Source organism: Chelmon rostratus, chromosome 9 (assembly GCF_017976325.1).
Source record: "Chelmon rostratus isolate fCheRos1 chromosome 9, fCheRos1.pri, whole genome shotgun sequence".
In the NCBI taxonomy this organism is placed as follows: Eukaryota; Metazoa; Chordata; class Actinopteri; order Chaetodontiformes; family Chaetodontidae; genus Chelmon; species Chelmon rostratus.
The window spans coordinates 13,581,950-13,608,714 of record NC_055666.1 but is presented as its reverse complement, the minus strand read 5'-3'; the positions used below and the strand labels follow the sequence as shown (position 1 = coordinate 13,608,714).

Sequence of the window (26,765 nt, the reverse complement as noted above, 5' to 3'; positions counted from 1 at the left end):
ATAACAACTCATATTCATGATAGAGAGGATGTGTTACATCACCGAGGACTGCCTCTCCTTTCCTCACCCCTCAGGACTCGCCATTTGCTAAAGGATAAATCCTAACAATGTTGAGGATCCCATAACTTCACTTTTAAAAGCACCTTGAAATTTGTGTGTTTGGATGAAGTTTCTCAACTAGCTGATGGATTATCATGAAATTTTGCACGGAAATCACATCTAATCAACCTGACACTAAAATAACTGAATCTTTTAAATCCACCAAAGAAATAAATAAGAGATCACTATTGGCAGCTTGTTTAAGTCTGTTGAATGCTGCCGATGCTGCTTGTTGTGTTTTGCTGGTTATTTCTCTGTTACCTGTCTTCCAGACATAATCACATCTCCTGTATTCATTCAGCCTGTCAGCTCATTCCATTAGCATTATGAAGACAGGGCTCGCTGTGCGCTGCTTATTTCATTTCCCCTTTCATCAGTGACCTGGCGAGGCTTGAGTTCCCCAGTGCACTATTAAATAATGGGTCTTTTGAAGATTAATAGCGAGCTGCGTTGCGCTACAGATCTCTGCCGATGGTTCTGGTGGTTCTGGAGAGAGACAGACAGCGAGACAGAGACAGAGAGAGGAAGATCTTGATGTCTGAGGAAGGTCTTTGGTTGTAAGATGATGATGGATGTTACAAGTCTGGAAGACTGTCTGCCTCACTTCTTCTGTTGCTGTCCGAGCCAATTTCCTTCAACTCATTTCCTTCAAAACTGCACAATAGAGGGCTTATCTTTAAGTAGAAGTAATATGCGGGTAGCCAGGAAGTCAGCAGCTATTGCAGGCCTCTGGGCTCTGGAGTAATACTTACATATAGCTACGGCACGACTTTAATATTTCATATCACAGCGAAGAATAGAGCAGGACAAACCTGGTTATACAGAGCTTGTGATTTCACACTCTTAATGTTTTACTATAGCTGCGCTCATAAAAAGAGTTGGCCTACATTATGGCGCCACTGCCAGTCAATTGTGCCATCACCATGGAGCTGTCACATCAATGAGGTCATGTCTCCTTTTTCCTCTGCCGGAGTAACACTGGTGCAATTTGACAGAAAAATACACATTTATAGTCCCACCTTTGTTCTTATATCCATCTGTGCTGTCCATCCATCCATCCATCCATCATCCATCCATCCATCCATCCACCCACTACCATTGTCATACACCGGTGTAACCTGATCCATGAATAGACTTAGTTTACTGAGAAAGACCAATATTGATTGATCAACACCTTCCAGAAGCTGCAACAATATGAATCGCATTCTTGAACAGCTATTGACTAATCTAATGATCAGCAGGTCAAGGCACTGGGCCTGAGCAGCAAACAGCAGCCCAGCAACACAGTTTGCCCTGGAGATACAGAGCTAAGACTAAAGAGGAGGCGAGGGGGAGAGGATGGCTGGCTGGCTGGTTGCAGTAAATGGGACAGAGGAGCGGCGAGCAGGGCAGATCGAGGCTAATGCAGCCAGGCATCAAGTCTTTCCTGATGTGCAAGTTCTGCCCGTCGTGTTTCTCCTCTGGCACAGCGACCTCGGAGCAGGCAACTCCCATCACATGTTAGAGCATACATCCCTGAGTCATAGCACAGAGCCTGCAGCAGTGGCAGGATACAGGCATGCACAAACACACAGAGTGAAAGCAAAACACTGAGCAACCCCAGCTTTTCACACAGGCAGCACATCACAGGAGCGAAACGGGATTCATTCATTAGATGTGTTGCTGTGTGTGTGTGTGTGTGTGTGTGTGTGTGTGTGTGTGTGTGTGTGTGTTCAGCCGTGGACGACAAGCAGCTGCATATGATGCTATTAAAAATACTCAGTGATTAACTTAAGTGATGTCTCTATGCACAGCCAAGGCTGCGGGATTACACGCGTCTAAATGGAAGCGCGATCGGCGGTCATATTAAATCATGTCATGCATTAAATGAAGGCCCCCAGAACAGCAAAACGCATTGTTCCGGTCTAGTTGTGTTGCGCTTGTCATGCCTGGCACGGCACGGAAGAGCGCAGGGAAGAGGCTGCTGCTGCTGGCCAAAGGATATGAGCGAAAAGAAGAAAGAGGAGAGGCGACTGTCCCGGAGTGGCTGCACATCGCCTACGCCCATTCACAATGTGCGTGTTTTACTACCCAGACTCCTGGCATCCCCCTGATCCGTCAGGATTTAGTCCGTTCATTTCCAATCTGGAGCCAGTGACGGTGATTTCACTGCGCACACGGCAGCATGGATCTTCACTATCGCTGCATAAGACATGTGTTTGCGAAAATGTATAATGAATGCCATTCATCCGCGCAGAAATGAGCAGAATTTTGACTGTAATTCTGTATAGTACCAATTCATGTTAACCAAACACCTTCATTTAGGTTGTGAGATTAAACTAACCACGTATCGAGCGTGTTTATCGCTCGCTAATGCTTTAAAAAAAACCTTTCCAATAATCAATATTTATCATTACACTGACCAAACACTAACTTTGACCAGTGGTCGTAGCCGTGCCATTCAAACCAGGAGGCTTAACAAAGAAAAAAAAGGTCAGTCTTTTGTTGCTTCCTTTATAAATTTAATCGGCTTTAAATCTTTACACCGCCTCCCTCAAACAGGGACACGACTATAGCCCGCAGGCGTTGTGAGAAGGACCATCGGTTAAATTATTCATTTCGACGTGATAAATATCAGTCTGGATGGCAGGAATGGATGCAAGGTGCAGGCGCCTCCGTTTCCAGCCGGGCGCTCCTTCATCAGACAATAACACCGGGAAATACCGAGAAAACTCACCTCGTGGTCTGTGGAGGAGACAGACGGAGCGGGAGTCTGGGAGGGTTATTCCCCAAAAAGATCAGTGATGCGGAGAGATTGAGGGGAAACGATATTTTTTTTCCTCAAAAATATCCGCTGCGTCTTCCTGGGCCGGATGATGATGGTGATGTGGTGTGTGTGGGGGGGTTGGCTATATGCTGGATGCTGTCATCGTATTGGGACTGCTCTCTGCCTAATCCTCGGCCCTGAGCTCAGAAATAACCCACCCCCTCCCTCTGCACGTCTCTCTCTCCTCCCTGCCTCCTCCGCCGTCTGCCCGGAGGACCCCCACCCCTCCACCGCAAGGTCAGTTCAATCCAGGGAGTTACATCTAATAATACAAATAAAATAAATTAATAAATTAAAATAAAAATTAATCAATTAAAATAAAATAAGAATTAGCCCATTAATGGTAATAATTTGAAAAATCACCATCTTTATTAGCCTATATTATTGCCGTTTTTTAAAAGTCTATTAATTGTTTACTGTTATGATCCAGTTTTTCCTGCTTGCGAACTCATTTTTAATATTTTGTAGACTTGTATCCATCTTGATAAAGGTTGTTGTGACAGTAAATTGACAAAACTCTACTTTTTATTGGCATTTGTAAGGACTGTAATTTTATTCGTGGTGAAGTCTGATGTCTTGTGTCAGTTTACACCAGTGATCACCTTAATATAAAAACAAAACAAAACCCCACCATAATTCCAAAAACAAATATTCCTCAAGTAAAAGTGATTAAGTGGGGGACTGCCCCAGGGGCCCCAAATGCCCCATATTCAGTGTGTGTTAGCTGGTTTGGCAATCTCTAAATCACAGCAACTGAAATGATAAGGGTTTCAAAGCTGGTCCTGAACTGGTACTTGTCTTGGCCCTGTGTCAAAATCTACATGGTGCATACTGAAGGAAAACTGATCACACAACCTGAGAGTTTTTACATGTTAATTTAAACATTTAAAGGTAGTATATTGTATGTATATACTTAACAAAAAATATAAATATTACAAAATGTAATAAATATATATAATCTTAAAACCTTACCTAATTGTGGTGCTGTGGTCAAGAAATAGTGGTTAATTGCTACATTAAGGACGCCACATTTAATTTTTGCCTTTTGGTGTCTTCATACGGTTTGTCCCTCCGTGCGCGCCGTCGAGAATCGTCACTTCCGCCTTTACGCTTTTCCGGTTGAGATTATTTCATCCATGCTCCCGAGACGGTGAATGTACAACACGAAAGGCAAGACTGAAGAACAAGAGCCAGTAAAACCACAGCTGAGATGTTCAAACTGGAAGGACTCGGACCTAAAATGGACCCGGAGGAGATGAAGAAGAAAATGCGACAAGATGTCATCTCGTCTTTACGAAACTTTCTTATTTACGTCGCCCTTCTCAGAGCCAGTGAGTACAGGCAAATGACATTGACATTTAGCTAAATATTGATAATACTGACGTTACAGTGCTAAGGCAGCGGTTTAGGACATTGTTTGGTCACCTCGTGCATGATTATGCTCTATAGGAAACACGAGCGTATGAGAATGTAGGTTTTGTTATTTAATGGTACACAGAATCTCTTAAAGTGTGACACAAACGTCACATTAGCTGTCTGGCCTTAAACCCAGACAAGAAAAAAAAATCTCATTTAATTCACTATGCCCACTATTAATTGCACACACATATATCCCCAGTGCTGCAACTGTGCCGCTAAGTCTCCACTGATGGTCTTAACAGAAACTAATCATCCGTGTTTTTTTGTGCTTACAGCCCCATATGTGTTAAAGAAGCTGGACAGCATATGAAGGGAGCAGCTGGTCTCTTCTTCCACCATCTGCTGAGGGTTCACTGCATCAGAGACACTATGGACCATCATCAGGAGGCAGCTGGGGCCATGACAGCAAATCCTGTTGAAGACGACTGGTGTCTGTCCAACACTGCACCCGACGAAACACCTCATTCTCATTTTTGGTGTTGGTTCTTGTTGCTCATTTTCAGTCTGCCTTTCTTGTGAAACATATTGTGATCACTATTGGATGCAAAGTTGGGTAGTGTGCATGCCTGCCATGTTCACACAATAAAGGCAGACAATGTTTATTTTGTTATTACATGGCAGATGTTCATGCCTGCACACGTGGAATGGAAATTGTTGAGCTCCGTCAGAAATTTTAGTTGTGCAAAAATATTTTTCGACATTTTCATTAATGATTTTTTTTAACATAATTGTCATGACATCACTGAAAATAAAAGTGGAGAACAAGAAATGGGAGTTGTCTCACTCTATGTTTGAACTTAATAACAACAACCACAGCTTAATTTATGTGACACTACAGCTGTCTGTGTTTTAACATTGGCTTTTAAAAGTTTTGTTTTTAAAGTCCTTGGGCTTATTTATAATGGAGGCCACAGTTCTCAAAGAAACAGTAAGATTTTTATCCATGACTTTCATAATAATTCCTCAGAGTAGTTTACTGCTTTATTTCTGTCATTTACCTAAGTGATAATGATGAATGATGCTGGTGGTCTTGGTCTAGTAGAGCACCTAAACCTTTGTACTTAAGGATCCAACAATTCGCCAAAAGCTATCAGCTCAGAATAGGACTCACAAATCACAAACATCAAATGTTTGTGTTTTTACTTAACATTTACATTGCTTTTGTATTAAAATGTTAAGTGGCTGATATTTACCTTAAATTGTAAAATATATACAAATAAAACTGAGTTGTAATGTACTGTAAAGATTACAAGATTGCAGTTTAATTAGTGAGATTTAAAGAACAAAAGCTGTACCAAATTAAACGTGGATACACTTTCGGACGATCACCACCTGGGGGCGGTGCTGTTTTATTCTGAGGATCGAAGAGCCCACAAGTGGTGGAAGTCGACAAAAGGCGCTAACCCGGGCTGGTTTTGCGAGCGCCCTGAATCAGGAACATTTGGAATCACCACGACAATAGATATATTACATTATATTTGAGTTGCGGAAGTTGGAGAGGAAAACGTGAGGATATCGAGGCTGCTCCTGGAGACAAAGCGTGAGACCGCGCCGCATCCTTCCGTTCCTGTTGGCCCGGGTCCGCCCATACTCCAGAGCATCTGTAGAGGACCCGGCTACGACAGACAAGACTCTGCTAACATACATCGCACCGGAGGTAGGCTGTGAAATGTCAGCTGATCAGCTCGGTTACAGCAGATGAGATGTGGATAGGGGGAAGCTGCTCATGAGCAGCTGGACTGTTCCTCACAATGACCTTCGTTGTGTTGTTTTGCCAGCAGCACCGCGGATGCTAGAAAATAATATCTGCAATATTAAACAGCAACAGATCCCGCCACCTGTTATGGACTTTCCAGGTCATTTCCAGCATATTTTCAAGCAGCTCAACCACCAGCGCCTCCATGCTCAGCTGTGTGATTGTGTGGTGGTGGTTGGAGGCCAGAGCTTCCAGGCTCACCGCTCCATCCTGGCAGCATGCAGCTCCCACTTCAGGGCTCTTCTGAGCTCCAGTGACAGTGGTGGTGAGGCTGGAGGACCAGGAGCTGACAGTGGTGGAGGCTCCAGTGTAATGGAGCTAGATCCAGAGGTGGTGACCCCAGAGGCCTTCTCCAACCTGCTAGACATGATTTACACCTCCACCCTCTCTCTGAGGGCCTCCAATGTGATGGATGTACTGCTGGCGGCATCGCACCTGCACCTCAACACCGTGGTCAAGGCCTGCAAGCTCTACCTGTCCAGGAAAAACTTCCCTGCATCGCCGCCTAAAGGCTGGAGGTCAGTGCAACAGCAGCAGCAGCAGTGTTCCCAGGCAGAGAGGTCAGGCACATCCGTCCTGGAGGAGGACATCGATGAGGAGGAAGCGGGAGCGGAGGTTAGTCAGTCTGGTGGGGTTGAAGACCAGGGGTTGAGGAGCAAAGACAGTGGCGAGCAGAGCGCTGCGCCATGTCTGAGGCACAAGAGAAAGTCACAGGAGGACAGGCTGTGTGGCAGAAAGAGGCCCTGCAGAGGTCCTGAGGGAAACTATAAGGAGTGCTCACCTACTGTCACCAGGAGCACCATCAGCACAGAGGAGGGAGGCGAGGAGCTGCTGTCCCCAGACTGCCTGAAGACAACCAATGGACCCTGGGGGGGCCAAGGCAAGGAGGAGGAGGTGGAGGAGAAATATGAAGCCACCAAGGGGGAGTCAGAGGAGTTCCAGCTGCCCAGCCAGTCTGACAGTAGCACTGGAGGTGTAGGTGCATGGGAGAAGAGCGGAGATACAGATGGAGACACTGTGGTCAAAGTAAAGGTTGGAGAAGAAGGGGAGGACAGTGGAGAGGAGCCGAAGATGGCAGTGATTGAGGTAAAAAAGGAAAATCTGAGCTCATACTCTCCAGATTTGGACATGCTACCAGACCATTCTCCTCCATCTCCACCACAGGAGTGCACACACAATTTGGATTCACAACTAAATGACGAGAAAATGGACACAGTCTGTCCGACAGAGTGTGATGTGAGCTCGTTACAATCTCAGCTGTGCACGGATCTTCAAACGGACGCACAGAGAGGGGCTAGTGATTTGGGTGAGGAGTCAGTAGACGGCGAAGGCCTGGACAGCCTGTCAGAGCTGGCCTTTTCCTGCTTCCTCAATCCCAGCAGTGAAAGTGTAATGGGAGCTCTGGAAGAAGAAGACAGCCTTGCTAGCCTCACTGCTGCCGCTACTGCTGCCGCTGCCGCCGCCAGTGATGCTCCGGCAGCTGCTGGAGATGAACCGGGCCAAAGTGCAAAAGCTCAGTCCTCAGATTCCTCCTCCTCGCTTGTTTTTCCAGTTACGTCCGTCCCCTTGCAGCAGCTTCTTCCGACTCAGGGCTCCAGTTTCAGCGACACACTCATCCTCCAGCCCACCCAGAACTCTTTAGCAGGGTTCCTGAGTGGCATCAGACCGGGCATCAGTCTGGAGACCTCCCTTGTCCAACCCTCCAGGGCGGTGAAAAGCTCAGGGGCGACAACGTTCCGTCGCATCGCCCCCAAAGTGCCGCCTGGATCAGAAGCCGGCACAGATCGTTCCTCCGCGGCGGTGGGGGATGCTGCTGATCGGCCGGCTCTGACCAGAGCTTCAGAGGACGTTCTGTCCAAGTGCAAGAAGGCAGCTGCTGAAGACCACGTGCTGCTGGTGGAAGGCGAGAAGAAATACGCCTGCAAAATCTGCTGCAAGACCTTCATGAACCTGACTGACTGCAAGAAGCACATTCGCGTCCATACAGGAGAAAAGCCTTACCCCTGTCCAAAGTGTGGCAAACGCTTCAGCCAGTCCTCCCATCTGTACAAGCACTCCAAAAACACCTGCCTGAACTGGAAAGATGACCAGTCATTCCCCGACACCCTGCTCTGACCTGCACTCAACTGACATGTGTCTTAATTCAGATACAACTCAACACAGTTCTTTTTAAAAACACTCTGTAAACTTGATTATAGATGACTCCATACACTCAATTTTATATTTTGTGTTGCAGGAAATCAAAGTCAATTATCTTATGTAATTCTTCATTTTTTCTATGTTATCTACGTGCTGTGATTTTAACATTTCATGAAATGAAACAGACAAACTGATGCGAATGCACTGAAAATAAGCTTGTTTTTTGACTGATGCAAATAAATGATGCACTTCACCTGTTTTGAGCACGAGGAATTTCTTTAAACACACACAAAGCATTACATTTGAACAAAGCCATCGGTTTTTATTCTTCATTTCACACAAAACTGGAGTGCTGTGCTGTCCTGTAGACATGGAGCATTAACATCAGAGTAAAGTGCAGAACCAGAAGTGTAAAGGTACTCTTAATAACAAACATTAAGAATGAGAGCGATAACAACCACTGATTCTGTTTTGAAGGAGAAAGTTCTTCAGTTTAACTGCAGCTCTCTACAGAAGACAGACATGTATAGTGTGTTTTGACAAGAGCTGAGGTTAGGGAGTTCAACTAGTTAATTCATTAGCCACATTTTCAAGAACTTGAATACGTGTCTGAAATTTCTAAACCTTACACTGAGCATTTCCTTCCTCAAAAATGCACATTTTGGCATTAACTTTGACAAGTTCATGAAAACTATCTGCGCTACATTAGTATTCTCATTATTCTTCTCACCCTTTGATCAACTTTGATCTCACATTGGAGACCACAGTGAGGCCAGTACCTTACTGCTATCTGTCATCCCTGCAGCACCAGAGGAGGCAGCACTGTAGGCACTGCGGCTCAGTTTCAGGCACTAGAAGGTGAGTTCACTGGGCATGTCTGCGCCCTGTAAACCCCCCAGCAGGTTTTTAGCAGACAAAGCTGCCATGATGCCTCTTGTGGAGTAGGTGGCACTGCCGATGTGTGGCAACACCACTGTATGAGACGAGAGGACAGAAAAAAATGTACGTGTCAAATCAGGGGGTAAAGTGAGAAAAGGCAAAAAACATGTTACATGTTGCAGATCCTGTGTACCCACCACAGTTTTTAAGTGTAAGAAGGGGGTGGTTTGTTGGGAGTGGCTCAGGTGTTGTGACGTCCAGTCCAGCTGCAGCTATCTGTCCACTGGTCAAAGCCTCGTACAGATCCTCCTGGTTCACCACAGCTCCCCTGAAACCAATAATTCAACTCGTCTTCGTCCTTTATGCATTTTATCAGCAAACACAGGTGGTGTCAGAAGTCCATAACAGCTGTCCACACACCCAGAGCAATGCTGTTCCCTTAAAGCTACAGTGGGTGATGGATTTTAGATGCATATTGTTGATCAATTAAATGCTCTGACAAAAAAAGACAAAAAGCTGGTGTCTGTGGGTGCTGCAGGTGTGTAACAAACCTACCCAATCATTTTATTCATCCTGAATCAAGTGATTGTGGCATTTAACACAGGCTGTGCACGTGCATGCATTTTGGGTGAGTGGCTTTTGGTTGCATACTTTAAAATCTCGCTTACTCTTGCCGGTTTCTCCAACGCTACCAACCCCAGCTTTAACGCACACCCAGGTTTGCAACGCTCTGGAATTCTACCTGCTTGAGTTGACGAGGACTGCTGTGTTTTTCATCTTGCTGAAGAAGGCCTTGTCGCACAGCCCCTGGGTTTCTGGTGTCAGGGAGCAGGACACAACTAGGAAGTCGCTCTCAGACACGAGTGTGTCCAGTGGAACTGTTCAGCAGAGGGGAGAGGAGGAGGAGCAAAAAGGGAAGAGAGGAAACGGATCATCACATTTGCAGGTCTACTTCCCCTCAGCCAAAAGTGTTATATTATTATTTCCACTTCTTCTCTCCTGTCCTTCCTATCGCACCATGATTTTGACCTTTCCCCTTCAACTGTGTACATTTCTCTCCTGTTTCTTACCAAACTCTCCGTTCACCTTGGCAGCGTGGGCCTTGGCTGTTCTCCCAGAGTAGAGAAGCCTCTTCACTCCAAAGGGCATGAGTCTCTGAGCTATGGCCATGCCTGAACACAAACACAGGCAGTTATTCACCTGCACCTCTGGCTACAGGTTCTCGTCCAATGATATTATAGCTTATGATAATGAAGCAGTAACTAGGTCTAACCAATGCGTCCCAGTCCAATGATTCCTACGGTGCTGCCAGACAGACCATAACCACACAGCCAGAGAGGCTTCCACGAGCTCCAGCCACCACTGAGAAGGAGAGAAACAGACAGTATGACCACTGAGTGACTCGAAGGTAATTACTTGTAATCTTGGTTAAACAGTGGCAGACACACAGTCGCAATCAAACGAGACACTGATTTGTGTAAATGTGTGACTAACTTTTTTACTTCCTCCACTCCCTCCGGTAGCCTGCGAGCGGTGGCCAGCAGCAGGGCTACAGTCAGTTCAGCTGTGGCATCAGTCAGGACATCCGGCGTGTATCCAACACGTATCCCACTGAAAACAAACAGTGAGCTGACTCAGAGGCCACGTGACACTTCATCCTATTAGTCCAAGGCTGGTTTTGTATGTATGAGGTATAATTTTTTGAATGCAACTTACCGCTTCTTGATTTCTTCCAGAGCCAAGTGGTCAAATCCCACAGACAGAGTGCTGATTACTTTCAGGTTTGGTCCTGGAATTAAAGACACAAATATAGACGCTAGTACACTTGATCAACGGACTGTTAATACTGTTTTAGATGTTTTAATTAGAACTGAAATAGTGAGTGGATCTATCGACTACTTGATCAACAGGAAGTCAATCAGACTTGTTTCTCTGCTTCATATCACTGTAAATTACAGCGTCCACACAAAGCAATCACCCTCATTGGAAGTTTTCAGGTTTTTTGTGTTACAGTATTGAATCAAAGCAGGGATGCCCTCGTGGTTTAGTGGTTAAGATGCTGACAGTGAATTGTAACACCACCAGTTTGAATATGACCACAGATCTTTGTTGCCTCTCTCTGTCCCTCATTTGCTCTATTACTGTGTGTAATAAAACCATGAAAATGACAAACAAAAGCTTAAACAATTGATCAAAGTAAATGTAATGTGCCATTTTTGACCTTGATCAACAGAAAAGGATCCTTTAATGTGAAGTGAAATCAGATCTCAATAAAACGCACTGGTGAACAAAAGTTGTGATTGTCTGTGAGCACACTCCACTCCACGATTACTGAATTAATCGAAAAAGTAATCAGTGCAAATGTGAAAATACAGTAATTGCTACCTGCAGCCTTAGTTTTACTTGTCTTATTATTTGTTTTTAATTACTCTTAGTTTGTGCAGGTAATATGTAGGTATGTAATTTTAGAATTAATTTTAAGGTTTTACAGCTCTTACCATCAGTTAAGAAATGACTTGAAGACATTTTCAGACTTTTTCTTAACTGATGGTATTTGTTGCACCTGTTTCCATTATTTTACCTTGTTTGATACTTTATGTTTTGGATGTTTTTGGACGCCCAGGACTCCCTGGATAGCAGTAAAGATACTGAATGGATAATATCCTGCCGAAATAAAGTAAATCGATCAATGGATTGATCAGTACATTGATCCAGCTCTGCAGGCACAGATGATGAGTACCTGCAGCATCCAGAACCTCAGCATCGATCTTGTCCGACAGCAGGCACAGAAGCCCGTGGGCCCCTTGCACACCTCTGAGAAGCTCTGCCCTAGGTACAGGTTCATCCGAGTCCCACAGGGACACCTCACACCTGTTTCCATGGAGACAGAAAAGGACCAAATGCATATGACGGTGTGACACACAGTCTGATTTAGGCGTTTAGGCTATCTGGTGAAAACTGATTTGTGGTGGTGGACGTGTGACCCCAGGAGAGGCTGCAGTCTAACACACTGGACTTCAACTAAGCTGCACAAGTGTTTAACGTGAATTTAAGCCAAACTGCTACTTAATAAACGTTGACCATTAAAAATACTGCATACACTCCAGCCGCTGACAGGATCTTCATCCCCTCAGGCGGGATGCGCCTCGTCAAGAAAACCTTCATGAGTTTACCGACTGTCTGCATCCTACTTTAGCGTCCAGATGAACTGAAGTCCTCCTCGGACACAAGACCGTATGAGTTTGCGGGGAAGATGGACGTCCGCACACTCCACCTCCACGGTTTTAACCTTCAGTGCCTGCTCCACTCGCTGTGGAGGAGCTACACTTCACACACTACTTCACACATCAGGAAGTACAGGAAGTACTTCTTCGTACTGCGCCTGCGTGGAGCTGTAGCTGTTTTAACCCATTGGGCGAATCTAATTGAATGTTGGAGATCAACTCAGCTACATCAGTAAAATGCTGCTCACACAGTAATCAGTACTAATTATGAATAAATATCAGAAAAACTGACATTGGCCGTTTTGCAGTTTAAACACGCTCATTGCTGTTATAATACTCGTGTACTTTTACTTCTGTAAGACTGTTTACGCAGGAGTATTTTAGCATTCCAGTATTGCTATTTTTACTTTTTATGGCCACTGCGGGTTGACGTACCTCCGGGTTCGCCTGCGAATGACGTCATCGTCCTCTCCTGTTTGCCGCTGTCCTCGCGCTCGCGCACGAGCTCGCGCAGTTGCAGTTCGGCAGGGAACTCCTGTCCACTGGAGCAGCCGCGGCGCTGTGAACGCCCTCGACATCAACAGAGGGCGGAATACGGAGCGCTGGGTGCTTGATGAACAAGCCAGTAGGCTTCCAAAGCAGGAAGTTAGAGTGGAGACGCATTCTGGAAAAGGTGAGAAAACTCTTCTTCCGGTGGATTTTCATGTATTCATATCGTGCGGCTAACGTTATCGTCAGCTGTTAGCTTGGACAGGCTGTTGCGGGCAGTAACGGTAGCTTGTTGTTTGTTGCAGGAATAAACCGCCGTCTGTTTTAAGCTTTTCAGTCAGGAACAGAGCACTTTATGTGCTTATTCGCCTGTAACAACACCGTTTTTTTGCGGACGATCACTTTTTGACACCACACCTGGATATAGTTAAGTATTATCTATATGCAACGAGCTGAAGCCATGTCACATATCTGCTGCCATATAATACAGGCGTTACGACACTGTTCGTGCCATATTGATGGTCAGCAGTCCGCAGACTCCAGAAATCCTTTAAAGGAAGGTTTTAGTGCAGACATTTCTCTCAGTATGCTAAACTCCGGTTACTGGTATGTGATTCGTACACACTTCATACTTGGGACACATCCTTATATGCATGACTCTACTGTATAAAAAATCATTACGCCCTATCCAATAAGCACACCCAGGAACTGAATCAGTGTTTTATCTTATTTAATTTGTATGTTATTTTACCGTCTCTCTGTCTTTTCTACCTCTTGGTTTTCAGTGTGTTTTTGCTTTTATTGCGTAAACAATAAAGTTGCACTAAAGGAATGCTGTACATCCAATGTTGTCATTGGTTGTAACAACCAGAGATATGAAAAAACACACACACACACATACATACATGTGTGTGTGTGTGTGTGTGTGTGTGTGTATATAGATATCCCATGGCATTTTGCCTATGAACTACTATGAAACTAATGCGACTATTGTTAACTAATCCCTCTGTTTCACTGAACTCTGCCTAACCAGATGACTTGTGTCCTCAGGTTCATTGAGAAACATGTAAAGCCTGTTTATTGAATCAAACCCAAATATCCATGTGTCATTTCAGAAACAAATACCATCTTACGCACCGCCTTCGGCACACTTTAGGCTGAGGAACTTGCAGAGCCTGTCTCAGCTTGCCAGCAACAGCAGGTTAAGCGCAGACATACCTGTGCGATGGCTTTATTGACTCTGCACAGGATCCCATCCATCTCCACCGCTCCAGTGAGTCCAGTCATCCCCAAGCCTTGTTGTACACAAATAAGTTGGGCATGTGATGTCATACCCCCAGATATGAAATTGTTTAACTTTTGCTTCTCAGAGAGTGGTTCAGAACAATAAGAGCTGTTCATGCTGGACACCTCAAAGTTCTGCACGAAGAGCAGTCATTCCCAAGTTTGGATATCATCATCGCTACATTTGCCTGAATGATAATGACGCTGTTTTGTTATTCAGTTGTTACCAGTGATGTGATTGCATTGACAGACTTGCAGGGCAAACATGCCACTGATATAAAGGTCATTTACATTCATTACAGCGATGCCAGTGTGATTGGATCATCTCACTGCCACTGTAGTTGATTAATGCATACATATAATCATATAAACCCTATGTCATCAGCCTCTGTCTTAAACATTATCTCCTCTCATTCTGTCAATCTATCATGAAGATTATTTAACTTTATTTCCAAGGCCTGGCTTTTTTCTGGTCTTTGTCTTTGCCAACTAAACCATAAACGACCTGACTGTGGGTCCAAGTCTCATTTTTTGCATATTTTGTCACAGAATCTAATCACTCTACTATCTTAACTTGTGTTTTCTCCTTTTTTTTCTTCTTCAAACCCTCATCGTTCCTCTCCTGGGTCCTGCCCACTTCTCCTCTTTAATTGTTTTTTTTTGTTTTTTTTTGACTCTGTCTGGACTTGTCAGTTGCGTAACAGGTAATACTACTGTCTCAAGTTTCTTTGTCTGTGAGCTCTTGTTACTACTGCTACTTCTCTCTCTCTCTTGTTTATTTCTCCCTCCCATCTCTTGCATTTTAACTCTATTAAATGTCTTACCCTTCTATAATTTCACTGCCAAAATCTTTGTTTTTATTTTTTCCCTTTTCCTTGTGCTTACATATCACCCTGTGTCTTTCCCCACACCTCAGTCTTCCACTGCACCTTATCTGTGTTTCACCACATTTCACCCTAGAAATTACTGAGCATGTTTTCCAGACATTTGTGTCCACACTTTTTGACAGGAAGAACATCACACACACACACACTGCCTCCAATGCTCCCAGAAAGTTTGTCACAGTGTTTCAACACTTAAGTCTTCACTGAGTTTGGAACGTGCCCTTTTGGGAGCATTAGAAACTGTGTGCAATGTTTTCTCATGTTAATTAGTGTATTACAACTCCAGCACCTGCTTAGACACATCTTTGTGATGTCCACTCTTTTTCACAATTACAAACAGCTCATTCTACAGATAATTATAGTCTGCTGGAATGTATAGAACCGCGGTTAAAAAAACTATAAAATTCATCATCAGTGAAACAAAAAACTGTTGTGACAGGATAATGTAGGTTTGTACACAAACGCAATAGAGGCTAATTATTTTTATGGTCCAGTCTTCTTGATTAGGCTTGTGATTTATTTCATTTTTAAGGATGAAAGCCTTCAAAGAAGAGGGAGACTTCAGAAAAGGTAGATGTGCACCAGCATTGTCTTTGAAATGTCTTCTGATTACAGTCCTAACAAAATGATTCCCTGTTCATAAATTAGGGCCGTATTCAACTTACTGATCTCTGTCCACCTGCAGGGAGAGCTTTGCCATCGTGAAAGGGGCCGTCCATCTGCTGGAAGATGGCGAGAGGGCAGACCTTGATGAGGAGTGTTCTCCTCCCCCAGCTTCTCCTGTAAAAGAAGGCAATGGAGCATCAGACACACGCCGCAGACAGCTTCGTGCCATGGTCGAACAGCTCAGGCCAGAAGACACCATCAAGCTGGTGAGGCCTTGTGTTTCTGAGCATATTATTGTGCAGGGTGTCTATTTATTTCAAATACTGAATGTATTTTTGCTTATGTTATAACGCCACAGACACAGTAGGTAACTGCTAAAGTATGATAAGGTTGTATGATATTTATTGAATGCATTAAATTATTGGTTTGATTAATGGTTTACAGTCTAATAAAACATGTTTGTATTGGTTACTGATGTTGGATGATCTGGCTTATTTTTATCCAGTGTTTGAATTTTTAAACTACTTTCCTAAACATGATGTGCTTGATGATGTAATGACTTCTGATGAAACTTGAAAGTTCAGCATTCTTGTTGCCACTTTTTTTTAAACCTTAACAATTAGTCTCCCAGAAAAGGCTTATACATACAAGGCATACAGAGAGATCTCTGTATGATTTGACCTACTTATTTCTGTCAGCTGCTTTGTGTTTGCAGTGTGTCTAATGAAGAGAGGAGACGACTAATCTCGCTTTGAGAGGGTTCAAATGCAAATAGCTGCATGAATGTTGAAACTTGTTCAGATTAATCTTGATCGCCCTTAACCCACTCTTAAGTGGCCATGCCCTAAAAATGGCCTGCAATCTTCTAGCATTATTGGTAATGATCGATGTAAACGAACACATGCTTTGGTGCATCGATCCAATACACATGACTGGTGTTGGTGCTGATGTTGACCTTATTAAGTGGATTAGGTATCTGCAATGGTGTTACCAATCCAGTTTCTTTGTTAATGTCTTTGTAAAACTTTCTGCTATCAGTTACATTGGTTCAGTCACAGCGGGTCGCCATTTTCAGTTCAGCAGATCTGGCCTTGTGTTACCTTACGTAACAATAATGTTCTTCTGTATTTGAACTAACCTGTTGTTCAGTCAGCGGGTAGTTGCATTTTTACATTCAGCAGAGACCAGATAGTCACACATGAGGTTTACATATGTCATTGGTCCAACAGTTTACCAGCTAATAAGATTAAGTTTGAGTCTAATGCACCAGAGCAGATGCAAAACATCTCACACACCCAAACAATTTAGTTGAATTTTGATTACAGCTATAATACAATAACTTGTGCAGATGTAGGTAGACAGTGTGCTGTGGCTGGGACACTCAGGTTAACAGTCCTGTTTTGTAAATTGCTAAGGATTACATGACTGCAGGATATCAAAGTTAAAATAAACATATGGACAGTACTGGTGGCTGTGCATGTTTGAGCCCATTACTGCAAAACAGTTTATTCCTGATGCTTTCCAAAACATTCCACTGATTTTTGAGATTATGTGTTGCAGGCAGCTGTTGGATTCATTTCAGCTCTAAAATATGAAGACATTGATATGGGTAATCCATCATGCTGAACAGTTAGTTATGTTTATTTTTTGTGTGAGTTGTGTTATTGCATACAGCAAGAACAACATAATGGCAATACAGCTGTATTGCCATGCATTAGTTGTGGAACTTGGTCAAAGAAGAGAAACTGACTAATGACTGAGTGTGGTGGATTTTTCTGAAATATAATAAAACCAGAGGCTGTGTGGATTGCAGAAAAATCAGTCGATCAATGTAAAACATAATGCTTCCAGTAGAACATGGTCATTTCAGTTAATGGGTTCAAACATGTAAAAAGAACACAGGTATGGTCCTTTAAGTGGACTGTGGCCAGTGTCTGTGGCTCTCTGTAAACACAATGTTGACTTCCCTGATTTTATTTTCCCAGGAAGGCCAAGAAAAATGTTTTGCAATGTGTGCAGACAAGTTTATTTGGTTTAGTGTGTAGCTTCAGACTTGAGAGGAAACTGCAGCACGTTGCATGTAAAGTACATTAATTTTATGTGGCCTCACTGCTCTTGCCCTTCTCCTTTCTGACTCTCACATCCTCGTCTCCCCACTGGACTCGTCCTATGCTCTCTGTCATACAGGCAGTGCAGTTGGAGTCCATCAACCCAGTCAGAGTCAGGTATCTGATCGTTGTCTCCACCCTTGGCAACAAACAAGAGAGCATCCTGCTGGGCATGGATTTCCCGAGCTCAGACAGGTGTGTATGCAACCAAGATGCTGGTGTACTGTGTCTCAAAGAAAGCACAAGATGAGATTTCCATTCAGTTTATCATTTCTGGTTGAGCTGTGACAAGTCAAACCACTCTCTTTTCTCATGTGTCTCTGTATCCTCCCTGCCTCTTTGCAGTGATCAGTGCACCATCGGCCTGGTTCTGCCCGTATGGAGCGACACACAGGTGTATCTTGATGGAGACGGGTAAGAAACGTTTTTAAAAGGGATGTGAGGATTGAATTGTAAAGGCACAAGCAAAGAGTTTGTGAGGCTGCAGCACAGATGGTGCAGCGCGATGTCTGGGATTCTGGCCAGAGATAATGTGAATGAGTAATATCTCTATTTATGGAGCTGAATCATTCTTCATTAATTACAACTCCTCTTATCAGTCAGTCAGTCAGACCCTTACATAAGCATGGAGATCATGCATTTTTTTGCAATGAAATGAAAGCAAAGCATGTTTGGCTACTTTCTGTGTCAGTACGGAAAGGTCAGCGGCGCATAAATGCGGTAGCTCCATAGCTGGCAATGCACAGAGGAGCATGTAGAGAAGTGCACTTACAATCTGAGACTTAGCAGCTCTACATGCAGTCGGGCTAACACGGCGCTGTGGCTCTGCTGTCGACTGCTGTGTTTTAACTAGTCTGCTGTCACACGAGACACTTTGATAAGCTGCCATGACACCAGCATGTTCACACTCATCACATCTCCAACTGTGCTACTTTCTCTGGCTCACTCTCCCTCTTCACAAGAACCATCACTAATTTACACTGAATAAGTGAGCGATCTCTATCTGTCTGTGTGTCATAATGCATCTCACCGGTTTTACTTCCTAATTTTTCTCTTTCTCTTCTTCTGACTGAATTGTTGTAGCTCAAATTTCTGTCTTTTTTTTTACACAGTGGTTTTAGCGTGACCTCAGCCGAAGAGACCAGGATTTTTAAGCCCATTTCCATGCAGACCATGTGGTGAGTGAAAGTGCTGCGTTAAAACATTAATGGCACCCACCACATCATTCCCTGAAGTACCTCATTAACAACTACATGATTTTGTAGCCTCTTTCTGACATTTTCAGTGTCCTCAAATATACATAATCTTCTGTCATCCCCCTCCTTGCTGCTGTAAGGTCAGTGCTGCAGGTGTTGCATGGCTGCTGCGAGCGGGCGGTCAAGGCAGCGGTGATCCCAGGCAACGGCCTGGAGTGGGCCCAGCACTACCACCACCACGTCGAGTCGGACCGCTTCTGCCTCAATGAGTGGGAGGCCATGGACGACCTGGAGTCGGTCCGTAGGGACTTTGAGGGACAGAGGTAAGGAAAGTCCCAGACCTCAGAACTGTAGTGATAGTTGCGGTGTAGAACTTGAGTAAGTAAAAATAAAGTTGCCTTACTTCCTTATTGCTAGTGCACCCATGTCAGCTTGTAAGTTTCACTTTTTCTTGAACGGGAAGCTCTGCAGACAGAATCTCCAAAGAAGGTGTGATCAAAGAGCACCTGAGGGACATCATGAGGACTGAAGACCTGGATAACCTCACGTCTAAAATGGTAAGACATATGGGCAGATATGAAATACTAGAGCATGGTTGAGGAAAATACCAGGTTAAAAATAAAATATGAGAACATATGTACATCTTTCCTTTGCTACTGTAGGTGCACACTGCCCTGAAGACCAGAATAAGCTTTGACATTAGACCCTTCAAGGAATACATTGACAATGAGATCCTGGTCACCATGGCTCAGATGGACAAACCCTCCAAAATATTTGACTACCTTTACTTGGTGAGTGATTGCCCAGCTTCAAAGACAGTAATGTGCTTTATTTTATGACCATGGGGAGAGGCCTTTCTTGAGCTGCAGTCAAGAAACTGACGGAAGTCGCATTCATCAGGATGTTGTCATGTGAATATAACTTCCCCTTTGTTGGAGGTCTGTGTTGACTGCGATAGGGAAGACGACTCTTTAGGCCCTTTCCTTTTTGTCGTCTGTGGCCACGATTCAACCTCTCTTTCTTTCTTTTTCTCTGGTTTTAGGGCTCTGAGTGGAACGCAGCTAACTTCGAAGAACTGCAGAAAAACAAGTCAGTGTTTTCACCTGCAACACTTTCTACAGCTCTGAGTATTGTTGTCTGTCTCTATTTCCCATTGTCTCATGACATGGGTAACACACTATCGTGTATTGTGCTTTGCTGACTCACCACTGTGGCTCTTAGTTTGTGTCTTTATGCTTTTCAGTGTTGGCTATATTCTGAATGTGACGAGGGAGATTGACAACTTTTTCCCAGAGTCCTTCACTTACATGAACATCAGAGTGTATGATGTGGAGACCACCGACCTGCTCTCTCACTGGACAGACACGTACAACTTCATCAACACTGCAAGGTATTCATTACGGGGTAATTCTGGTATTTTTAGACCTGGGTCCTGTTTTTCCATATTTTATTGTCTAAATGTCTAAAAGGTATAAAATGCTTTGGAACTGGTCCAATAGATCCCCCCAGTCTCGCTTAGAATAACAATCTGAGCCTGTCAGTGGCAAAAGCGCTATTAGTGGACGTGCTTTGACGGTTGCATTTGTTCACAGGGATTACGTTGCAGTCATTGCTGTCCATTTTAACGAGGTTACTGTGTCCAGCCAAGAAGTAGTCCCCTGCAAAAACCCCTGTAAAACTATTGGCTGTAACTTCATATTTAGCGAACACACCTTAGAGTGTCGCCAATCTTTTCATGTAACTCGCCACTCAGAAAGTGAATAAGTGTTTGTCTCGTTGAACTTTTCCTTGATATTATGTACTTTGTATCAAACGCTACCTCACCAGATGTTTTGAGTTGTCCCACTGACTTATCTTTCAATTTGGTGTAAACTATTATTAATTTCTTAATTGCATTATCCAAACAGAGCATAACAGAAAAATTGTGCTATTTGTCAAGCAAAATCCCTAAATCTCTTGAGTGAGCCTCTCTTGATCTCTGTGTATTGCAGGGAGAGTGGACAGGCAGTGCTGGTGCACTGTAAGATGGGTATTTCCCGATCTGGGTCCACAGTGATCGCCTATGCCATGAAGCAGCAGCACTGGCCAATGGATGTGGCACTGGCCTACGTTAGGGACCGTCGGTCCATCGTCAAACCCAACGAGGGCTTCATGAAGCAGCTCCAGACCTACAACGGCATCCTCAACGCAAGGTTAGGCATGGTGTTACATCTAATTCTGTGTGAAGCTCTCCCTTCCACAAAGAGTTCAGATTAGTTGATGCCCAATGTGACAAAAACATTGTTTGCCGCTGTCTGTGACCTTTTCAATATTGATTTGTGGACTTGGATTGCGCCGTGTGTTCCCTCATCATTCCAGCCAGCAGCGTCACAGCGCACTCTGGAGGCGAAAGTCAAGAGACCAAAGACAAAAGTCAGTACGCAAGGAGGAGGGAGGGGAGGAAGGAAAGCCAGAAGAGGAAGAGGAGGAGGAGGAGGAGGAGGAGGAGGACGACGACGACAACGACGACGACGATGAGGGACTTGCTGATGAAGATGAAGAGAGTCCAGATGGAAAAGATTTGGGTCACCCAGATGAAAAAGATGTATCAGAGGAAGATACAGAGGTAATTAGTTACATCAGCCATATGTTTTTAGCTTTTTGAATCCTGCAGATTTTCTATTTGCCTTCAATCTTTTTATCTTCTCAAACACAACCAGGTGTTTGAAGAGCCCAACCAGGGACTCAGGCAGCCGGAACCACCAGCAGTCAATCCTGTTATCACAGTAAATGAACCAGACAAGGTGAGCAGACTGCCTGGCACATATTTACTCACACACACTCACTACATCTGAAGCTGTCTATCATCATGGGCCACTTGTTTGTCGTAGAAATCTCACTCCCTCACTATGTGTTTTATTGTTCTTTCTCTTTCTCATCTGAAGGTCTCCCCGAGTGTTAATCGCAGTGGAAGGATGAACCTCCTCTCCCTCATGCAGTCCATTAGTGAACTAGATGATGAGGATAAAGGACAGGTAAATGAGACTGAGTGCCGTCCTCTCTCTCTTTAGCTTTTGCACACACTCAGATGGCTGAGTTTAAAAAAAATTTCAAAGTTTTAAATTTAGAGGAGCCCGATGTTGAAATGAAAGAGGTGTGAGATACTAAAATATTTAAGTAACCACTCCGACTTTTATCCTGTTTGCTGTTTCTTTTGAGTCTTGTTATTCAACTGATATTCTTACAAGCATATCAGTTTAGTTGGTACTGTAAGTGCAACAGCACAGTGTACATCTTCAGTACATCTTTAACTTTGATAAGTGAAGTTCTTTTGCCTTTTTTTTTAGTTTTAAAAGAGAGGCTGTATTTTCAACAATAATGCAACAATTAGTCAAATTATTTAGCCACTCTATAAGCAAATTCTCTACTTCTTTGCTCTATCAAAGCTGCCTGGCAGTCCGAGGCGGTCTCCAGGGCAGCGGAGGTCTAGCCAAGGCCGACGGGGTCTGATTCACCAGAGAGCATGTGTGGATGTTTCACCTGAGCCGCGAAGCCTGCAGGACGCAGGTCAAAGCAACACCTAAAGAGATCAAAGACGTGGAAGAGCGGGGAGTTAAGTGGGGGAGAGGGACCTGCAGAGGATGTTGCAGATGGAGTGTGCTCTGCTATCATGCCAAGGTTTTTATACACTGATCCACTCTGGCTTTATATTTTAGATTATTTAGATGATGAAAGTTTTTCATTGCATATTTCATAATTATTATAATTGTTGATAAAGTAGCCTGCTGCAGTATTTCAATACCAGTGAAAGCCAGGACACCTGATGGCTGAAGTGATTATTAGTGTACACTGTTGTATTACGTTTTTCCAAGTGTTTTCACAACACACAAGTGTTTTCAATTACACACAGATGTACCGGCTTCCCTCCACGTAGCCACCTCCCTTGTTCTCTCCTCCCTATATTAGCTCACGCATCACCACTCCAGAGATGCTATCTATGCAATTACTGTTCTCCTTTACTTTTTCACTGTACATGAGGCTGTTTGCTGCCAATCCAAGATCCTTTACAACCCCGATTCCAAAACAGGTGTGACGTTGTATAAAACAGAGCTAAAACAGGACGTGATAACTTGCTAATCCTTTTTGACATCAAACAGTACAAAGTCAATTTAGTTAATGTTTTATCTCATAAACTTAATCGATTTTTGGAAATATATATAATATACACTGCTCAAAAAAATAAAGGGAACTCTAAAATAACACATCCTAGATCTGAATGAATGAAATATTCTTATTAAATACTTCTTTATCTCATGCTACCACTAGAGTGAAAGCACCGCCAGCATTCAAAAGTGACCAAAACATCAGCCAGAAAGCATAGGAACAAAGAAGTGGTCTGTGGTCACCACCTGCAGAACCACTCCTTTATTGGGGGTGTCTTGCTAATTGCCTATAATTTAAACCTGTTGTCTATTCCATTTGCACAACAGCAGGTGAAATTGATTGTCGATCAGTGTTGCTTCCTAAGTGGACAGTTTGATTTCACAGAAGTGTGATTGACTTGGAGTTACATTGTTTTATTTAAGTGTTCCCTTTATTTTTTTGAGCAGTGTATATCATATATATTCAATTTGACGCCAGCAAAATGTTGAAGTCAGTGTTTCAAACAAGTTGGGACAGGAGCAACAAAAGACTGTGAAAGTAGTGAAATGCTCCAAAACCCCCTGTTTGGAACATTTCACAGGTAAACAGGTTCATTAAGAACAGGTGACATCTGTTTGATTTACATTTTACAGCGTTCTTTGTTGAAATCAGGGTTGTAAATATATTTCATATTTTCTCTCATTAGAAGTTGTAACATTGTTCACAGATGGGAGGATTTCACTGTATCCAAGCTGTGCATTACGGACCAAGTCAGGGCCAGTTTTATGGTGCAAGCGTGTTTGCCAAACAATGTATTCCAGTGTGCCAATGAATATATTTAATGGAAAATCTTTATCATGTCAGTATGTTGAGGACCAGTGTCGCCCATTTTATTTGTATTCCCTCTAAACACCAGGGCCCTGTGAGTGCCTTCAACCTGAGAATGAAATATGACTCTATGACTGATGTTTTTACTACAACATGGTGGCTGTATCTTCTATGTATCTTGTAGTATCTTGTACTGTTTCTCTCTTGGTTTGATTGCAGTATAAATGTGACTTCCTACAGTTTTGCATGTATGCATAATGCATTCATACATATATATATATATATCAACAAAATTGCTGATGACCTGGATGCATGTTATGTTTTATACCACCATGTTGTTCAGGGTTTTCTCATGTATTTATAGTGACATTTATTGGATTGAGGTAAATTATTCAATGTACTGTTTTCAGACTTCTGATCACTAGACGCTGATGTGGAAAATTTCATGCTGGTGTTACCTTTTATCCAGTGAACACAAGCTAAAGCTTACTCTCTTTAACCTGCATGCTCACCGTAAATGAAAACATGCACTTTACAACCCCACAATGCACACTGTTCCCACTGCCTGAGCCAACATCATGCTGTGTGATTAAAATGATTCTTTTTTTTAAATTGTGTCCACATCCCTATTCCTCGTTGTGTTATGCTCTCTCCTGTCTGCACCTCTCTCTTGTTTACAACATCTACTGAGTGAAAAATAAATGATTATACTCAGACCAACTGTTTTGTTTCTTGACTAAATAACGCACCAAAGAAGAACTGCTTCTGTTCAGAACATTTTATCCACAAGTGACAGCACAGGGACAAGCAACCTTCCTTTCATCATTCATTTTGAATCTCTTTGTACTGCCATTCACCGTGGTGCTGGTCATCTCAATACCAGTGCAGTCCTAATTCAAAAAAGAGCAGAAAGTAAGGGGTACAGGAGACGTTTTTACAAAACAACATATGTGATAGGTGACACCCATATTCAGGTCCTGGTGTATTTCCTTCGAGGTTCACTGAGGATGATTCCTCCCTGTTTCATTGCTGTCCTGAAAGACTGAATCTGTGAAAGAGAAACATGGAGGAGAGCTAAACATGAGGCATGTTTACAGCAAAACCAAAATAAAATACATTGAACTGCAAAAAACTCTGCATGCACTCACAGCGTCAGATCTGTATATCCAGGGAATCTCCCAGTACACCATCCTGGTGATGCCAGCCTGGTGGCATCGATGTGCCAGCACCTCACCGACGGCCTGGCAGGCCGCCACACAGTTCGTGGAAGCCAGCTCCTTCTTCACCGCCCATTCCTTGGTTGAACAGGAAAGCACCGGGACAGGAGAGGTGCAGGAGAACACTTGTGCCGTCACATGGTGCTGGCTGCGAGAAAACTCCAGCCTGAAAAGACGAGAGACAAAAATGGTAAAATAAAAGCGAGATAGGCATAAGGAATCTGGTGTGAGGAAAATAGATATAGGGGGTTGGGGATCAATTGCCTGGCAGGGATGTCCTATTACAGTTTTTTTATTTTATGAAGTGATTTTTCTTTATGTACTAAGGTTCCCTTGAAAAAGGAGTCTCAGTGGGACTTGAGTCATTAATATAAGGTTATATACATGCATGTCAGTTCATGAAAGATCGGGGAAGAGCAATGTAGTAGGTCTGGTAGTAGGTGTAGTAGTATTTATTTAGCTTTTGTATCCTGAATAGTGACTAAAATCACACTACAAAGTCATTGCTTCATCGAATGTCTGCCAAGAATGATTTCTGAAACACAGGACTGACAGTTGCCGTTTGACAGCCCAGTGTAATTAGATCAACTGGAAAATGAAACACCTGATTTACATGACAGGTGTGAGGACGCGGCCATGTTTTGTTAAACTGCTACCCATGTTTGTGACGTCTGAAACACACCTGTGGTAGAACTGCCGGCGGGGCCAGGTCGTCTTCCAGCCCCGGTCCTTCACAGCCAGAGCCATCTGCTCAAGGTTCCGGGGGTTTCTGTTCACAAAGGTCGTGCTCACGGCTTCATTTTCATCTGCGACGGGCTCCGGCTGAGTGGCTGCCTGACTCAGACACCGGGCTGGGTACCACACAGCAGCTTTAATTAAACAAAGACTGTGAGGCCAGTGTGCAGCTATTCAGGTTAAACTAGCGTCCGTTTAGGCTAACGTTAACACAGTTTTAAATGTTAAATAACGTTACAGCTGACCCGTACAGATACATAAATCCAACACCAGCATGTTAACAGCTATAGGCTTAGCTGATTAGATTATGGTACATAAAGGGAAAATAGCTTTAATGAAAATAACTTACACGTCTGATGTGTAGCCGCAATTGGACGACATCGTTGAATTTGACCTATCAGCAGCCGAACACTTCGAGTAATTTCGCTCAAAGCCATCTCCTCCTCAGCGGTGCCCACCTCAAAGTTTTAAAAAAAGGCCCACTCAATGTGCTAACACCCATAAAGAGTTACGTCTTTATAAACAAGAAAACATACTCTTTTTCTCTATTTGATAAGAATTCACCGCGACATGTGGACCGCCATCTTTGACATTCAGACAACATCCGGTTCACTTTGTGCTACTTCAAAATCAACACTGACAGAAACAAACTCGCGCGCTTCAGCAATTCCGCTTATGTGTTCTCATCCAGAATAAAAAGCGCCTTACTGTAAATTTCTGTTCATTTACTCTATAGTAACATTTTGCAGAAACTAACTACTTAACATGAGTACTGTACTGTGCTGTACAATTATGAGGTTGTACTTTACTATTTCCATTTTATACTTCAGACTTGTTTTTCATTACATTTTAACACTAACTTGTTAGTTCGCAGGTTAAGATTTTACATTCAAAATGTGATAATCTTAAAAATACGATGCGGTATTAAAGCTTAACCTTTCAACAGTATATTGGGTAGTTAAAATGAACCTTTT

At 43.4% G+C, this 26,765-nt stretch overlaps 5 protein-coding genes across 7 annotated transcripts; 3 read left to right on the top strand and 2 right to left on the bottom strand.

Moving 5' to 3' along the window:
- Positions 1 to 4,019: 4,019 nt before the first annotated feature.
- Positions 4,020 to 5,093, top strand: tomm5 (translocase of outer mitochondrial membrane 5 homolog (yeast)). Its single transcript, XM_041944576.1, has 2 exons — positions 4,020 to 4,236; positions 4,600 to 5,093. The coding sequence occupies exons 1-2, from the start codon at positions 4,116 to 4,118 to the stop codon at positions 4,632 to 4,634; spliced, it is 156 nt and encodes a 51-aa protein (XP_041800510.1). The 5' UTR covers positions 4,020 to 4,115; the 3' UTR covers positions 4,635 to 5,093.
- Positions 5,094 to 6,167: 1,074 nt separating this feature from the next.
- On the top strand, positions 6,168 to 8,195 carry LOC121611972 (zinc finger and BTB domain-containing protein 5-like). Its single transcript, XM_041944716.1, has one exon. It carries the CDS (start codon positions 6,168 to 6,170, stop codon positions 8,193 to 8,195), a length of 2,028 nt encoding a protein of 675 aa, XP_041800650.1.
- A 307-nt stretch (positions 8,196 to 8,502) lies between these two features.
- On the bottom strand, positions 8,503 to 12,436 carry grhpra (glyoxylate reductase/hydroxypyruvate reductase a). Its single transcript, XM_041944175.1, has 9 exons — positions 12,199 to 12,436; positions 11,839 to 11,969; positions 10,815 to 10,887; positions 10,593 to 10,709; positions 10,372 to 10,460; positions 10,169 to 10,270; positions 9,841 to 9,976; positions 9,296 to 9,426; positions 8,503 to 9,192 (listed from the first exon to the last, which is right to left on the bottom strand). Exons 1-9 carry the CDS (start codon positions 12,282 to 12,284, stop codon positions 9,071 to 9,073), a joined length of 987 nt encoding a protein of 328 aa, XP_041800109.1. The 5' UTR covers positions 12,285 to 12,436; the 3' UTR covers positions 8,503 to 9,070.
- A 419-nt stretch (positions 12,437 to 12,855) lies between these two features.
- On the top strand, positions 12,856 to 24,549 carry si:ch211-203d1.3 (protein phosphatase Slingshot homolog 3). 2 transcript variants are annotated; one of them, XM_041944369.1, is made up of 17 exons: positions 12,856 to 12,995; positions 13,927 to 14,084; positions 15,512 to 15,549; positions 15,665 to 15,851; positions 17,773 to 17,888; positions 18,039 to 18,107; positions 18,806 to 18,871; positions 19,030 to 19,212; positions 19,353 to 19,446; positions 19,552 to 19,680; positions 19,932 to 19,978; positions 20,133 to 20,279; positions 20,881 to 21,081; positions 21,248 to 21,494; positions 21,589 to 21,672; positions 21,814 to 21,903; positions 22,315 to 24,549. In XM_041944369.1, exons 2-17 carry the CDS (start codon positions 14,037 to 14,039, stop codon positions 22,450 to 22,452), a joined length of 1,884 nt encoding a protein of 627 aa, XP_041800303.1. In that variant the 5' UTR covers positions 12,856 to 12,995; positions 13,927 to 14,036; the 3' UTR covers positions 22,453 to 24,549. The 2 variants fall into 2 exon arrangements, with proteins under 2 accessions (XP_041800303.1, XP_041800304.1); XM_041944370.1 differs by lacking the exon at positions 12,856 to 12,995 and adding an exon at positions 13,083 to 13,237.
- mrpl18 (mitochondrial ribosomal protein L18) lies at positions 23,454 to 26,391 on the bottom strand. Of its 2 annotated transcripts, none has more exons than XM_041944373.1 (4): positions 26,141 to 26,391; positions 25,739 to 25,907; positions 24,988 to 25,222; positions 23,454 to 24,887 (listed from the first exon to the last, which is right to left on the bottom strand). In XM_041944373.1, the coding sequence occupies exons 1-4, from the start codon at positions 26,226 to 26,228 to the stop codon at positions 24,810 to 24,812; spliced, it is 570 nt and encodes a 189-aa protein (XP_041800307.1). In that variant the 5' UTR covers positions 26,229 to 26,391; the 3' UTR covers positions 23,454 to 24,809. The 2 variants fall into 2 exon arrangements, with proteins under 2 accessions (XP_041800307.1, XP_041800306.1); XM_041944372.1 differs by having other exon boundaries at positions 23,460 to 24,887; positions 25,739 to 25,925.
- Positions 26,392 to 26,765: the final 374 nt, after the last annotated feature.